The sequence below is a fragment of the Hipposideros armiger genome, unplaced genomic scaffold (genome assembly GCF_001890085.2).
Source record: "Hipposideros armiger isolate ML-2016 unplaced genomic scaffold, ASM189008v1 scaffold_546, whole genome shotgun sequence".
Taxonomy (NCBI): Eukaryota; Metazoa; Chordata; class Mammalia; order Chiroptera; family Hipposideridae; genus Hipposideros; species Hipposideros armiger.
Window position 1 is genome coordinate 275,893 of NW_017731896.1, and position 17,560 is coordinate 293,452.

At 39.0% G+C, this 17,560-nt stretch overlaps 1 protein-coding gene across 1 annotated transcript in view; it reads left to right on the forward strand.

The window, feature by feature from the left end:
• TMTC1 (transmembrane O-mannosyltransferase targeting cadherins 1) overlaps positions 1-17,560 on the forward strand; it is a 268,764-nt gene that overhangs the window by 196,819 nt on the left and 54,385 nt on the right. Inside the window, exon 11 of the mRNA XM_019668969.1 lies at positions 3,838-3,951. Coding sequence (XP_019524514.1) covers positions 3,838-3,951 — 114 coding nt within the window. The remainder of the gene's footprint in view (positions 1-3,837; positions 3,952-17,560) is intronic.

Below are 17,560 nucleotides of genomic sequence, written 5' to 3' on the forward strand. Positions count from 1 at the left end.
TAACCAACGCGCCACTCGTTCGGCCCTGTTTTCTTTAACTCTTAAATAAAGGAAGTACACTGATATCCTAACCCAAGAAGAGGCTAAGTGTGTAGCTCCCGACAGGCCTAGTAACAAATAATGCTGTGTCACCACAGTCTAATAAAATCTCCACACTCCACACCGCCAATCTTTCAAATACCTGGAAACAAAGAGAGCATATTTTCTTTCACATTCAGTTAAGGGTCTCTGTGAACCCCATCCATGAACCGTTTAAGTGATCCATGGACCACGGATTAAGAATTTATGGCCTACATCATCTCCCCTGTCTCTAGGAAACACATTTCTCTTTCCTCCTCTCTGAACTGCTGAGCCAGAGACATCAGCAGACCTTCCAGGGCAGAGAGTATAAACCAGGGAGTGGCAAATTCTTTTGTCAAGGGTCAGATAGTAAATACTTTAGGCTTTGTGGGCCGTGTTCACTCTCTTTTGTAACTACTGCCTTCTACTGTTGTCTTGGGAAGGAGGCCAGAAACAGTTGGTAAACACATTGATGCATCTGTGGCCCACAGGGCTGGAGTTTGTTTACCAGTGATATAAACGTGTGGTAGTGAAATTCTAACGTTACTAGTATCCTGTGGTACCTTTGCAGTTTAGCATCAATTCTCCATCAACTTCAGCAATGATTCTGACCCTATACTAGCCTTGGTTGAAATCTTTTCTCAATTATTTACTAGGTCTGTAACCTTAGAGAAAGGTCTTCATCTCTGTAAGCTTCCATTTCCTCATCTATAATAATAATATTACCCACCTGATAGATTGTTGAAGGGATGAAATGAGATAATTCATGGAAATGGTGCTTAGCCCAGTGCTTGATTCAAAATGAGCACAACTTAAGTGTGGCCTGTGGAACCTCAGGTTAAAGCCGGTCAAAACTGAGAACCACAAATTCCTCTTACTTTTCTTTTCCTGTTAACCTCTGGCTGAACACTGCTCATTTTTTTTTTTTTAATGTTTGTTTTCTAACCAGGAATTTGGGGATGGTTCTCCTAACCTATTGTCCACTGATGCCAACAAAACAAATTGATGTTCTACACAGTTGGAAATATACCCTATAGAAGTGGCTTTTTGTGTTTGATTTTTGTTACTTTCAAGTCTTCTGCAAATGTGGGGTGTGAAGGAAAAATACAAAGTGCATGAATTAACTTCATCCTGAGTTGAAAGGGAGCTTTTTCTCCTAATCATTGTTGTAATTATTAACAGGGCTTGGGATCCAGCCATATAATTTATGACTACTACATTTCCTTGTGGAGTAAATATGTGTAGGGCTGCATGTTTCCATTAAAACAGTTGGGAGCACTAAATCATAGCACCAAGAAAGCACGCTGAGGAGACTGGCCCTGGGGGAAGAGCAACCTGGCCAGTTACAGCTCCGTGGAAACTTTTGCCTTTGGCTGGCTGTTTCTTTGCCTTTTTTTTTTTTTTTTTTAAACAAACTGTTCATTGTAAAATAGGAGACTGGAAAAACACAGCAGAAAAAAACCAGAGAGAACATAAACAACAAAGGGAGAAGCAGTGTGTTCTTAGGGTTTCGGTCACCCCACCCACTTCTGCTTGCCTGTTATGAATATCATTACTTCCTCTTGCCATCACAGGACAATGCCCTGATCTCAGCAAGGCCGTGTTTCCACAGGCCTGATGTCCTGTCCTTGGTGAAACATACATTAGAGCAACTATGCTAACCCCACAGAGGGAAGGATCAAGTCCTATAAATATGCCAGTTATATCCATGCTGAAATCAAAGTTGTCTTTAAAAACCTACCTGTTATCGTGCACTATTTAGTTCTGGATAGAAAAATCAGAAATTTTCCTGGATAGAAGTTACATTGTTTTTAAGCCGTTATTTTTCCACTGACCCAGATACTGCCCCTGTGACTAAATTCACTTTGGGCAATGTCCATTTTAAATATTACATCAAAAATCTTAGCTCTGTGTGTCAGCCGGTGGGCCTCACCATGGGGTGATTGAAGGAAACTGATGCTTTTGCTAAACACCCAAATGTCAGCATTTGTAAATCTTTGGTCTTGGGTCAATCAGCTTTCACTGAGAGGAGAGGATTTTTCCAGTCTCCTCTCTGGGGTTTTAATCCTGCTCCCAATATTCAGAAAGAACTAGGGGGCTCCTAATTTTTAGAACACAGATTTTTCACTTAATCTACCTTTGAGGTATAGCTCTTCCCTCTGATTTTAACTGTACTTGTTCCTGAGAGCTGGATCTCTCTGATTCAACTTTTCTAGAAAGCAAACCTCCTGCCTTCTGCTGGGATAGGGAAAGAATAGTTGAAGAAAGTCACCTGGATGTGCAGGGTAGGGAAGAGAGGACCAGGGGTCTAACTGCTCCTGCTAGAAATTTATGGTTCGCCTGTTTTCAGCCATGCCCTACCAAAAAAAGAAAAAGAAAGAGAAAGGGAGGAAGGGAGGGAGGGAGGGAGGAAGGAAGGAAGGAAGGAAGGAAGGAAGGAAGGAAGGAAGGAAGGAAGGAAGGAAGGAAGGAAGGAAGCCAGCTGCCTGCGGTACCTTGAAAATCACCCAAGCAGCTGTACATGTTTGGAGTCTGCTGCGTTTGGATGACCTGTCGCCCTTGGGTTGATCTCTAGCTTCCTGCGCTCCCTGTAAATTCTGTCCTCTGGAGAGTTCCTCAAGTGTCCAGCCAGTGGACTCTAAGTGGGGCAGTCTTTGCTGGCCTTAGGGGCTTTCATTTCAACAAAAGTTTCACAAAGGTTTCAATGCCCTGACATATTCCCCCAACAGGTTTTAACACTTTGCATGAAGTTCCCCTATTAATCTTACCTTTCAATTAAAAAATAAACAAGAATATGTTATGTGGAAGAGATGGTACCTTGAAGTGCAATTGTCCAGAAACTAGGTTGTCATCCTTTCTCTTTCCTCTCTCTCACCAGCTACCCTCCTCCTGCATTTAACCCATATAAATTCCAGGAGTTTTCTTTCAAAATAACCCTCAAACCCATCTGCTTTCATCATTGCCCCTGCCATTACCTCCTTGCAAGTGAGAGAACAGGAACTCTAGAACCAGACTCCTTGGTTCAGAATCCCACATGTGCCACTCCTCAGCTGTGTGATCTTGTGCAGGTTATTTGTGAGGCAGCTACACATGACAAACGGATCCCCTCCTGCCCTCACCCACTCTGTGTACCACCTTCAAAGCCTTTGTGTTGCCCTGTCGGGGTTCCCCAGGTATTTTGTTACAGCATCCCAAGCAGAATAACAAGTGACCATATAAGCAAGGTTTTTAACCTTTCTGAGCAAAACCTCATTTCTTATCTGCAACCTGTAGAATGATTATACCCACATTTATTTTTTTAAAACACTTAGCCCAGACTTAGTCCATGGAAAATGTTAATTTCCAATAAATCTTAGTAGGGAAGCCAGTCAACAATCACCCCTCCAGGAATGATGAATTTTTGTAGACTATGTCAATTTTTTTTTTAAGGCAGATTATAAGTGAATGAATGAAGCAAGGAAGGAAAAATTGAATTAACCTGAGCATGCAAGGTTGTCCTCCAAAGAATTACCTATCACCATGTCCTGCCACCTCTGCTTCACGGGCAGTTAGCATGTTTGTGTAGTTGTGCACAGCTGTGCACAACCGTCATTGTTTTTCATAGAAGCATGTTTAGCAACTCATGTAATTCACAAATTTTGGAAGACTTGGCTTAGATGGATGCAATGGACATTTCAAAGGCAGGGTCATGAAACTGAGTAAAACATAAAAAGAAACTGATAACATTCCTAAGCAGTACTCTTTGTGGCTCATTTTTTTTATTGCTGTTCACTTTAGGTCTGGAGTTCAAACTCTGCCCCACAATGCCAAGGTTCACTACAACTACGCTAATTTCCTAAAGGACCAAGGTCGGAACAGGGAAGCGATCTACCACTACAGAACAGCCCTCAAGTAAGCACCATACGCCATAGGGGTGTCGCTGTTGTGCTTTTCAAGTCTTGGTCTATCTTACTCACCCATCCCAGTACTGGGGGGTGGCAGGGCATTGTTTGTTTCTCTTAACAGTGAACTTCTCTTTGGAGGTGGTATTGATCTTGGACTCTGAGTCTCATGGCTCCATGTTCAAGTCTGTTATAAGTGTAGTAACTCTTCTTTGCTTGTAACTCTTGGTGTTTTCCTGTAAAATTTCCATTGCTACCCTTTATGCAATGAAGTGATGCTCAATTTAATACATATATGCCGGCAAACAGGAGTTGGTTGTAAAAATACTCATATACTTGTAAGTTCTCAGGATATTTACTCCAATGAATTGTTCCCACTCTAGGTGTTCCACTGTCTGAAAGAATTTATATGAAGACATTTGAGTACAGAAATGAAATACCCTGATAATTGTATTAAATAGAAAGAAAATGAGAAGACACTGATTGCCATGTTGGGAATATGTTAAAGAGGGGGTGTGTACACACACATATTTTTACGTATAAACAGCCCTGACACTCTCCTCCTACTCATCCACTAGAAGACAGTATACCAAACATGGCTTGAGATAGGACTTCAAGAAAAACTAAAAATTTAAGCTCTGCAATACTAGCAGCAGTCTTTATTGCTCTTAGGTACTCATTTAAATTGCAACTCTGACGTTCAGATGGTTTTCTCTAAAAGGTCCCAGATAGCAAACATATTTAACCTGGAACCCATGGAGACATAACTAAACACAGCCTCAGAATCTCCAAATGGGGGAAAAATAAAACAAGATGAATCCTCTCTTTTATGGGATATTATGAGGCTTTCAGAAGGTTTCTGAAGAGCTTTTCATGCGCCCAAAGATTGGCCCACGTTTGTTTGAATTTTCTGGTACTGTTCCACTTAAGGACATGCTTAAAATATATAAACCAAGCAAAATCATGTATTTCACTGAAGCGCCAACTAGGATTGTTTCAAAGCTTAGTCTGAAATTGTCGTTCTTAAAGCAACTGACCTGATTTTTAAAATTATCCTTTTGAACAGTGCTCTACATAACTGTATTGTCATCAGTCAAAACCTTTTAGACTTTAGGACCTGTTACGTAATATTCAGGATGGCAAAAACTTTCAACTGTCACGTCAAGTTTCCTATCAAATACTTTTCCAAACATTACAAAAAAAGTAAGTCCTAGAAGAATACTTGTAACAAAGCTTTTACTGAGGAAGAAAAGTGTTTATTAAGAAATAGAAGATAGTTTTTAAGATTTTAAAGAATTGTATTCTTTCACTGGAAGGCAGTTTATCCAAATGCTTATAATGCTTATCTCTGGTTGGTGAGATTATGGTTTAATGTTTTTTTTCTTTATACTTCCTTTTGTGTCCCAGATGTTCCACAGTGAACATGTATTACTTTTACAATGAGGAAATATCATTTTTTAAAGGGCACATTCCTTCAAGGATACACATAAAGTGTGTTTTGGCTTTAACCATTCATATTTCAATGATTTTAGTTGGCATTCTTGAAAGGAGGAAAAGAGCAGTTAAGTTTGCATAAAACATATTGGTTGGGTGGAAGTGTATCAGTATCATCCTAAATTTGTTTTATTCTAACAGACTATTTTTTTCTCAAGTTCAGAAAGAAAAATATGGCAGACCCTAAGGCACAGCTTGGGGCAAAGGTATAAATTAAGCAAAATTCTCTGGCAGCTGATTTTACCGATTATAGTAGCTGGTTGGGTATTCCATTTTGTTCCCTTGAAACAATAAAAATAAATGTTTGCTTCAGCAACTGTGCTTCTGGAAGAAACATGTCCCTTGAGAAATGGGGAAAAACAATTAAAGCTATAAATATACTACATAGCAATTAGTGAAATATTTCACCCTCTCAGGCCAAGCTGGAAGTACTTCTGATTTAAAGTATCATCATTTTTGTGTGGATACTTCCGTGGTGAATTTTCAATAGATGTGGGTGTTCTTTTATTGAAATAAATCATCACCCTGTGTTAGAGAGAAGAGGGAAATACCAGGACTGTTCATCATTTTGATGATTATTTTTCCAAGGTGACTGGAAGATTGCCCTTATTTTGATATTGCTATTTCTTTGTGAAAGTTGCTGAAACAGGGGTTCCTCCCCCTCCCAGCAGCTCCACCCTTATTTCAACTTTAGCATATCTTCTGTTTCCTCTATTTGCACATAGAAAGAAAGAAAGTGATTAGGGAAATGCGGGGTTAAAAATGATATTATCTTTATCTACAAGCACAAGTGTTTGCTTTGCTGAGAAAGGCAGCTCGCATATTTACAGCCCTCATGTTTATTCCGGGCTCTATAAAGCTTGAGATTCTGTATACTGGAGAATAGGAAGACCACTGGTGGATCTGCTATTTGCCTCCAAAGCTTCCTGACCACACAGTTACCCCGGGGAAGGTTTCTACCATTCTACCTCACATGATGGGAGTGGAAAGTCTAGAGACTATCCAATATCTCAGCCCTTTCTGTGAAATGCCTCATCCCATAAATCCAAAAGGAGATGCAGTTGTCCTGTCTGGGTAAAGTGCAGAAGACACTGAATGTGATTTGTTGATCAGCATAAAAAGTCAGTTAAAATTGGAGAGTTATAAGACAAAGTAGGCACACTCTTGAATGTTTTATTGTACTCTAAAATGTCAAGGGACATCCATTCACCAATCTTTTAATATCAAACCAAATCTTTTCCTTTGAGGAAGAGTCTTCAGATTAGAATCTGCAAAACCACATCATCCATAATTCATTTCTATAATGATCAGTTTTGATACTTTAAAAAGAATAAAAATTTAAAGATTATTTGAGAGTTTTCTCCTCCAGTCTTTTGCAGACCTCACTCACATCTATTAATAATTCAATAGTGATTTTTGAGCAACTTCCCTTTTTTAAGTATTTCTAGAGTATTTGCTTAATTTTCATAGAAATGGCAACTCTCTTTTTTATATTTCTATTTTATCAGTTTGCAAAATATTTCATTATATTATACAATCGCAGTAAAAACTGCAGCTGGAATAAATTTGTTAATAAACACAACAGACTCTTAGTAGTCAGTCATGCGACTCAACCCAAGGGAGCAAAAGGGCCCACGCTTACAGAGGAAGTTTCTTAAATTGTGGGTATCTACTAATATGTTTTACAGAGAATAGAGAACGTCTAGAAATCTAACAACAAAATTAGAGACTGTTTTTAATACAGTTTTCACTATAGTGATAGAGTCATGGGATCTATTTTTAATCTTATATTTAAATTCCCTGCATGATTCAATTACTGGTTGACTTAATGGGCTGGTCATCAAGTATCCTGCACCTGGGAATGAGAATACAGTTTGCCTTTGTCCAGGTGGGTCAGGAAGGTCTCTCCACTGTCAGCAGCAAATTGTCCTGTGTTCCCTGAACATTTGTTCACTTAGGTGCCCTCTTCCTCCCACCCTACTGTAATAACCTCTCCCCACACCCAGATTTGCTGATACGTCTCAGGTTCTTGGATACGAGGTGCAGGATTCCATCCTGATTAAAGGGCTGTGATCCTCAGTCACCCAGAGGACTATTTGCTTTTCCCAAGTGTAGTTTCAACATGAAATGCCCAGTAAATCATGTAAGATTTACCCCTTCCCATAATCTTATCGTGTAGGAGATGCAATACTTTGCCCTGGGGGTACTCAAGTGTGCTTGGGCAGCCAGAGGACGCTTAAGAGGAGGCCTTGTCCACTCCTCATATATCTGTTATTGATATTTTAAACAGAAAATATGAAGGGAGAGAAAACTATTCAAAAGGAATTGAAGTCCCTGACCAGGCTCTTTTCTATGGGCATAATTACACGGGAAGGAACATGCTTTTAACACCCCCACGCAAAAGAAATCTCCACTTGCTATTTAATTGAGTAACACATGGGAAAGGATAGAACTAAAAGTCTTTCTGATTGGAATTGTATAATGCATAAAATGGAGACTTGTCATGATTGTAGTATCCCTTGACATTCTTTATATTCCCTCCTATGTGGATAACTGGAACGCTACAAGGAGATTCCATTAACTACAATAAGTATACGTGGGGAAAAAGGAAGGAATAAAAATGAAAGAAATCCCATACTATTAGATTCTAAAGAAATCTACCCATGTCTAATGAACCCACTGTTCGTTGGTATCCTGAGTATATCCATAAGATTACTGTATTATAAATTCCTTTGAAAAATACTATCTATAAAACTGGTGGAGTTTGAACATTTTTTTTTTAATCAGGATTTATTTCAAAAGTCCTCTACCCTGCCAATGTTGAATGAACATTTAAAATAACTCTCATGACTACAGGTGGCCTTGGATACCAGCTGCTGTGTATTTCTGGAAAGAATTAAAATTCCAATACCATTTGTTAGCAGCTTTAACAAGTGGAGATGGGTCCTTCCGCTGGTGTGGTATTTTCATTTACAAGAGTCCAAATGTGCATTCCAGTATTTCAAGTAGACACTTGAAATTATTTTTGCTTCTTCTTGTTGATGAAATTATGTTTTCACTATATTTAAGTTGTCTCAGTTTTATTCATTAAATTTAAGAAACTCAACATTATTTCATTTAGAAAAAAGACAGAATTTTAGTCATATTGTGGAAATACTTATGGACTAAATTTCAAAATAAAAGTTCCGTATTTTATACTAAAAAATGTTTCACCTTCTGTCTTTTCTCTGCGTTATACCATTGTTTGACTTCAAAAACTCACTGTGGTTCCCCAGGAAACAGAATCTGAGGCAGAGATTTGCATGCAGGAAATTTAGTACAAAGCGCTCTCTGGAACACCAGAGAAGGGAGGAAGCCAGGGAAGTAAGATGTGCAGAGGGAGACACTGAGATGCAGAGCGTTTCCCAGGAGACTTGAGCTGATCCCATAGGGAGCTCTGGATGGGCCCTCAGAGCTGTCCTGAATGGAGGCAAGAGATGGAACCTTTATACCTGCTTACCAACTACTCACTGCCCCCGGGGCAGGGAGGGTAGCCTTGAGTGAGGCAATTCTGTGAGGCTGAGAGCAGTGCCCGGGGAACTGGGCAGTGAGCTGTCAGCAGCTGGGGAAACAAGTGCCTCAGACTTACCTGGGTGGTGGAAAACAGCATCCACTACACTGGCTAAATCATGATTTCTTATATAAATAAATATAATTTAGATTTTCTGTTAAAATGAGAATAGTGGTGTTACCTACCTCCTAGAAGTGGACTATTACAAGATAATTCATACAGAAGGCTTAAAGCTGCATCTAAATGCCTGTCAATGATACACTCAGTAAATGTTATTGATATATCCAAAATCTGACCCCTTCTCTCCACCTCCATTACCCATCATCTCTCACCTAGATTATTGCCGCTCTCCCCATTTTCACCTCTCCCTGCCTCCCCTTCAGTCTGTGCTCAGAACACTCCTCTGGCGCCCATCTCATTCATGGTGAAACTCAAAGCTTCTGTGGCAGTCTCTACTCCCTGCAGTGCCCCCTTTATTCCTCAGACCTCACCCCTACTACTCTTTTTTTTCACTCAACTCCAGCCACGTAGAGCTCACACATACACCAGCCATGTTACATTCCTATTTTGGAGACTCTGTATTTGTCATTCTCTCTTCCCAGAATGCTTTTTTTCTTCTCTAAATGGCTGCCTCCCTCCCTTCTTTCAGGATTCCTCACAGAATGTCATCTTGTCCGTGAGGCCTTCCTGATCACCCTACTTAAAAGTCCAGCCATCCCAACATACCCTATTCCCCTTCTTAGCTTCATTTTTCTTCACTGCATTGATCACCCTCTAATATACTTACCTCTGCTGTGGGCTCTTAGCAGAGGGCCTGGCACATTGTAGGTGTTCAATAAATGTTTGTTGAAAGAAAGACTGAATTCATATAAGCATAAAATCTCCAACACAGGCCCCCTTCGATTCAGAGGACAACTCCATAAGGACAAGCAATGTTTCTCACTGGGAGAGTGGTCGACAGGTTAAGTGTAACAAGTCTTCATTATACAGGACTGTCCAATGCATTGCAAGATGTTTAACACCCCGAGCTCCTGCCCATTATGTCAGGCGTGACCCCCAATTCCTGAGGTGCCTATCGGGCAATGCATCCCCTTCCCTCCCCAATGATCTCTTTGGTTGGTAGTTATTGATTAGGAGCATGGGCACACTTTTCCTGCCCATGACTGTGTTTTGTCTAAGTTGTTCCAACAACCAGAGTGTTACTCATGCTATGAACTGTCGTTACCATAAGGATTCCACGAGCTCATTGATCTGTCACACAGGACTTTGAATCTCCTTATAACCTTGGATGTGGCTTTTAAAATTGCACGTGTCTGGAATTCCATTTGGTGTTGAGCATATCAAAAAAGCTTGGAGGAAATTGCTCTGGAGCCTGTGGGGATCATTTGCTTCAGACGATGAAGGATTGACAGGCTTCGGAGTGAGTGAATGTAGGAAAGTACATTCCTACATTCTTAAAATGGAGAGGGTCATGCATCCTTCACATCCGAGAACCCACAGGTATGGGAGAAACAGACAGATACGAGAAGCCTTGAATGTTCACTGGGTTAGTGATGAAGAAATAATGGATGTTGTTTTGACTGATGGGGGCAGTCAAAGGCCACAAACAGCAGTGAAGAAAATGATCTTGTGGAGGATAAGCAATCCATATGAGAGAAGGAGAGCTGGCAGATTCAGCCTGCCATGGCTTCATTACGGCTATGGAGGGAGCTAAGTAAAACCAGCCAGACATCCTGCAGCTGGCCCCAAAACATTGAAGGTGTGCAGTGTAACAGGTATGATGGTATGATCTCATTTGTTTACATCCAAGCTAATTTGTTCTCCCAGAAGGCCGCGAGGTTAATGACCGTATTGTTATAGAGAAAGCAAACTAAAGCACAGACATGCATTCAAAACCACACAGCTACAAAGTCACCCATGACTTCTGGCTCCACCAAAACCATGCCCATGCCTCTGCCACAAAAACCAAAGTTCACCACAGTCACCCATGCCTCTGAGAAAGGTGAAATTACGTTCATCATTTTCAACGTAAAAGAGCAGAGAAGTGTTTCATTCAATACATTCCCCAAACTCGAGAGGTCAAGTCTCAGGAATCAGGAAAATTTCAGCCATTTAAAATTACTCATTTCCTCAGGGCATCAGAAAACATGGCTTTATTTTCAATTGTCTTAGAAAATCAACTGGGCGGAGTCCTTCTGGATCACTGCTAGAGGTCATCCATTGTGAAAGGTCAGATGACTTAGTTGGCCTCTCATTGGAGAGTGTGTCACATTTCCCTAAATTGTATTCGAGGTTCATTCCAAGGCTGTCTGTAATGGATGGGAAGGAGTACATTGCAAAAAGGAACTGGCAAGACATTTGCTGGGTGTTAATGGTGATTTCAAGTAGTTAAAGAAGCAGACCAATAATCAATGTCACCTGGGTGTAATTTAGCGATGTGATGATTCAAATTTTATGACACGTAGGAACCAGGCACTCAGGAATGCCAGACACTAATTATGTTTGAAAATATGCTGCTGACTCCTGAAATGAAGTTTACGCTGGGTATTTTTTAGTCCAGTGAAAGGCAGGTTTTATAGTTGAATTTTTTCCCAGTTATGCTTTTCTTTTGGATATTTTTTTTTCTCAACAGGAAATAGAAAATAAACATGTGACCTTAACATTAACCTCAAATAAATTTAAGTGTGGAATGAGAATCAGACAAATAAATCAGGGTGTGTATATTCTGAAAGGAAATTGCAAACTGGAACATGTGATACAATGTTACTTAAAACAATGAAATGCCTTTAAAAGTACTCAAGTGATGAAAAATTAACAGCATCCTTAACTTTTGAACAGATTGTACAAAATTTACAGCAAATGGCTGAAAGAAACTATAAAACCAAACTTGAGTCGTATATGTATATCTTATGTCTTTGGATCTTTAGTTGTGGTTAAAGCTTAAGAACAGTGTATAATAAGAGAGCATGTATATATATCTTTTACACTCACTGAGTGTTGTTGATTCTAGATTGCTTTCCATAATACTGTGCTTTTCAGAGATACCATGATTATTTTGTATGACAGGAGACAAATTTTTTTCAGTGAATAAGAATCTCAGTAACCATGTTTCCTGAGCTTATTTCACTTCTGTCACTGGGGACCAGTTTCTATAAGATCATAGTTGAATGGATTGGTTAAAGAAAAAACAGGAGAAATTATTCTAGCTGGAAGCTCTAATTTGTATTTATTTTCCAAAGATGGAATGACTGGTGTTATTTGGGAAAATAAATAGATTGATAGGAACCATCTGCCTTCTTAATACTTAAAAACACAAGTACTTCTGCAATACTTGTTTGATTTTAAATAATCTATTATTTACTCAATTTCTCCCAGCCTCCCTTTCCTCAATTATAAAATAGTACAATACTTCTAGTTTTAAAATTAGGAAGGTTAAATGAGATAATATATGAAAAAGCGCTCTAAAATGTAAAGGTATCATGAATATATCCTAGGTCCTTTGGAATCCATTTTCTTTTGTTCCCGCCTTCTGTTTTTCATTTAGGCTACTGTTCTCAGTGACTACTTCCTGTTAACATGTTATTGATGTTCATTCTTCCCAGATAAGATAACTGGGAATGGAGGGGGATATTAATGTTCTTAACTACCTACTTTATTAATTATGCTTAAGGAAGTGCCAATAGATAAAAATTAAGAACCCCTTAAATCCTCAAGTAGATGTGCATTCATCAAGAATGTAATTACTGAATACATCAAAAAAATTCTCTTCAACTCATAGCACTGTATCTCTGTACCTAGATTTCCTTTTTAAAGAGAAAAAAATAAACTTCCTTATACCCCAGAACTATTTGACAATATAACACATTTTCTCTATAGTGAATTTTAAGAATTTAACTCACCAAAGTAAATAATAGCAAGAGAGCACCCATAAACAATGCAAATGTTGAATAAAACTGTGAGAAAGAAAATCCAATGACTGTTCACATTGGTCTTAAAAAAGCAGGCCCGACCATCACCACTCTGCTCCAACTCAGTAAAGCTTTTGTTGAGGTTTTTTGAGATGGGGAAGAGCTTTTGCAAAACCTACCTGTAGAACTCAAAGTCAAGGTGGCCTATATTTATCTTGACAATTCATGTAGCAACATAGACATCTCTTAAATTATTCATCTTTCCAATAGAAAATCCCCCTCCTGGAGACCTCAGGATTGACTTAGACTGAAGCTAATTCAGACACAAGTTTAATTAAAAAGTAAACACACAAAATAAGTTTTGTCCTTGCATTGGTCTTCAGTACTCAGGAGTATCTGTTTTAAGAAAATGTCTACGTCTACCGAAAAATCAAAATAAAAAGTGATATTTTTTTCTGACCTGGTTGTTAAAGAATCCTTTTAATGAAATGCAGCTTTGCTTCATAAATAATGCAATGCTCTCTTGCGATTAGGTGAACCTAATCAGATAACCAGTGCTAGAGGATGTTGCTAGCAGCCCCTTGCTATTACTAGGAATAAACAACACCTATTCATTTTCCAGGTGGAGGGCTGTACGTGGTAATAGATTCAGCAAATCATTGCAAATGCCAGAAATCTCCTTCTTGGAAGGGTTGGGACTCTGTTTAATTAACATAGAGTCTCTTTTCCAACTGTAGCTGGCCAGGAAGCCCTCTGATAAGCTTCATAGTTCTGTAGCCTTGAAGCACAAGGCATATGAAAAACGTTTTCCCTCATAGTGCTTATGTTTATGTCTTTCTTTTCCTTCTCAGCACTTTTTTTGTTGTGGGAGTTCAGTGTAGAATTACATTCTGTTTCTGATTTGAAAGAGAGAGAGAGAGAGAGAGAGAAAGAGAGAAAGCCCCTTTTAGTCAGTTAACTTTGAAAGTACATGCCATTCATGTAAATTGCAGTGGGGTTGTGAGTGAATGTAAAATCCGAAAAGGGGCTGAGAACCAGCCGGAGAGGGCCAGCTGCTTGCCAGAGCAAACAAGAGCTTTCACACATAGAGGAGCCCATTGTGGACATTCTTATTGTTTTAGACTGTCCTTTTCCATGGTTTGTGCTTTCACCTCCTTGCACATTTATTTTGAAGGCTCCAAAGCCTAAAGACAAAAAGAAAAGATCAAGTTTTTTTGTTTGTTTGTTTTTTAAAGATTTTTATTGGGGAATTGTGAAGGGAAACAGTGTTGGGGAATTGTGGAAGGGGAACATTGTGTTTTTCCAGGACCCATCAGCTCCAAATCAAGTTGTTGTCCTTCACTCTTAGTTGTGGAGGGCGCAGCTCAGCTCCAACTCTAGTTGTGAGGGGAAGGGGGGGAGGGGCAGCCCACCTCCCCATGCGGGAGTCAAACTGGCAACCTTGTTGTTAAGAGCATGCGCTCTAACCAGCTGAGCCATCCGGCAGCCTATTGTCAGCTCAGTGGCAGCTCAGCCCACTGACCCATGTGGGAATCAAACCCACAACCCAGTTGCTCAGAGCTCACGCTCTAACCAACTGAGCCACCCGGCCACCCCGGAAAAGATCAAGTTTCAAGAAATTACCTCTTTTGAGAAGGCCGGTGTCCCAGTTTGGTTTTTATTTCTATTTATCATCAGGGAAACAATGAGAATTGCTCTCACCATGTTCACTGGACACCCCTTAAATCATTTGGAAGTCAGAGAGCTTTGTTCAACATCAAAGAAGAAAAAAATTTGTTAGAAGAATTTGAGCCCTAGCTGTGATGTGCTCTCTGTAACCATTTCCAAACTAATTCTTAGACACAAGCTTTTCAGAAGGCTTTTCTGGGCATGGAGTGAATGCAGAGGTAGAAGAGCACTTTTTTTTCCTTTCTCTCTTTTGTCTCTCATCATAGCTTTGATATCCTGTAGTGGCATCTCAGAGAGCACCCAGAACTTGCTACCCCTCAGGAACTGTGAGGTTGGGTTTTAAAGGGTAATACAAGGGACCCTTTAATTGTCTCTGCTAATTAAAGATGACCAAAGAGGGGCAAACAATAGTGCATGCCTGGCCTAGTGTTTTCTTTTCCCCAACTTCGTCTCATAATATAACTTTCCCTGCAGCCTCCAAAGCCATTGTGAAAATTTAGGGTTTTAAGCTTTGGGAGGCTATAACATTCACCTGAATTGATCCTATTCCTTGTTGAGTCAAGAGGAGCATTTGCCAGAATGTCTTAAAAATACTAGTTCTGAGGGATGTTTGTAATTGTTCAGTAAGGAAGTAGCGAAGGGAGAATTACATGGGCAAATAAACTTATGAAGCTCTGGTGACACAAAGATTAAAAAAAAAAAAGTTTTGCAACCTGTCGTTTTGACCTTTTAATAGCAACCCCTTCTGTCCCAACCTTCAATTGATCTTAGAAGGTACAGAACAGGGCAGAAGAGGACAAGCACAGCATCTGATTGTCAAGAGACTTGACAAGTACAGATCCTATTTTTATTACTTGGGCATTATATTGGCTTTTCTATATTAAAAGCCAGCTCCACAGGCTTATTCAGAGTACTCTGGGTGACAGAGATGGAGAGAGCCTCTTACACTGCTAAATATGTCTGCTCTAAATGTAGCAGAAACAGCTAAACTGTGTAGCCATGCCAGTTGGCCTTCACAGTTCCGCCTTAAGGAAGTAAATTGATTCACTTCCTTTGCTAGTGCAAATTTAGTTTAATGATATATATCAAATCTTCACATTTGCTTTTGAACATTAGCAATGCTATTTTGACTTGATTGTGCATTATTTAATTTTTGATTTTTAAGTGTTTGTCAGAATTTTCATTCTGAGAACTCTGTCAGGCCAGGTAGTACCAAATTACAGTCGGAGGGGGAGATCAGATAAAAATGGAAAAAGAGAGCCAAGATGGAGAGCCATTTGGGGGATAAAGTTTATTTTTATGGAGAGACATTATGTGTCACCTTTTCTCAATAATGATGGTCTAACTGATGCTTCAGTCCAAATGTGTTTATGAAGATTCTTCATCCAAGGGACTCCCAGCATCTGTGTAAATAGTGGGTGCTGTAGAGACAGCTGATCAACAATCCCACCAGGACAGAAACTCAGTACCTGAGGCAGTGAGGATTTTCTATCAAAGGAAGTTGAAAGTAATTATAGGCTCCAAGGGACTAAAATCTATTTAACCACGGTAGATTCACATACTATTTATTTTTGTACTGTTTGGGAGCTATTTACTTTTACCACTAAGTAGCATATATGTGCGCCCCAGCTTTATTTATATATGTACAGCTGCAAAAATAGTTGACCAAAGATTTGACATAAGAAAGAAGGACAAAACTGGAGGCATCATGCTCCCTGATTTCAAACTATATTACAAAACTACAGTAGTCAAAGCAGTATGGTATTGTTATTTAAAAAAACAACAACATTGATCCACTGAACAGAATAGAGAGCTCAGAAATAAACTCACATATATATATATGATAAATTAATTTACTACAAAGGAGCCAAGAATAAAGAAAAGACAATCTATTCAATAAATGGTACTGGAAAAATTGGACAGCCACATGCAAAAAATGAAACTGGACAGTTATCTTTCATCATACACAAAAAGTTAACTCAAAATGGATTAAAAACTTGAATTAAGACCTGAAACTGCAAAACTCCTAGAAGAAACAGGCTGTAAACTCCTTGACATCAGTCTTGGCGATGATGTCTTGGATTTGACACCAAAAGCACAGGCAATAATAATAAAAGTAAACAAGTGGGACTACATCAAACTGAAAAGCTTCTGCACAGCAAAGGAAACCATTGATAAAATAAAAAGGCAACTTATGAAATGGGAGAGAATATTTGCAATTATATATCTGATAAGGGGTTAAAATCCAAAATACATAAAGAACTCAGAAAACTCTACAAGAAAACAATCCAATTAAAAAATGGGCAGAGGATCTGAACGGCAGTTTTTCAAAGGATATATAGATGGCCAACAAGTACATGAAAAGATGTTCAAAATCAATCGTCAAAGAAAATGAAAAGCATAATGAGATAGCATCTCACATCTATTAGAATGACTAATATTAAAATAAACCAACAAGAAATAGCAATAGCAAGTGTTGGTGAGGATGTGGATATAAGTGAATCCTTATGCACTGTTGGAATGTAAATTGGTACAATACTATAAAATTTTCCATGCTATAAAAAACAGTATGGAGGTGCCTCAAAATAATTAAAAGTAAAGCTGTCATATGATCCAGCCATTTCAATTCTTGGAATATATCAAAAGGACATGGAAGCACTATGTCAAAGTGATATCTGCAACCCAATTTTCATAGCAGCATTATTTACAAAGCCAAGACACGAAAACATAAGACCTGTGTAAAGAAGCTGTGGTATAAATATATATACAGAGGGGATCAAAACATGTATATACATTTTAAGAAAGGAAAAAATTGTATTAAAATTGTAATACAATGAAAGATGCTAGTATTCATTTGATTAACGCCACCTTTTGAGTGAATGTCATACTACGCATTGCTGCTTTAATTCAATTCAACTTCGAAAAGTTATACATAGATAACATCTCTTAAAATGTGTACATTTTTTGGCACCCCCCAGTATATATGTATGTATGTATGT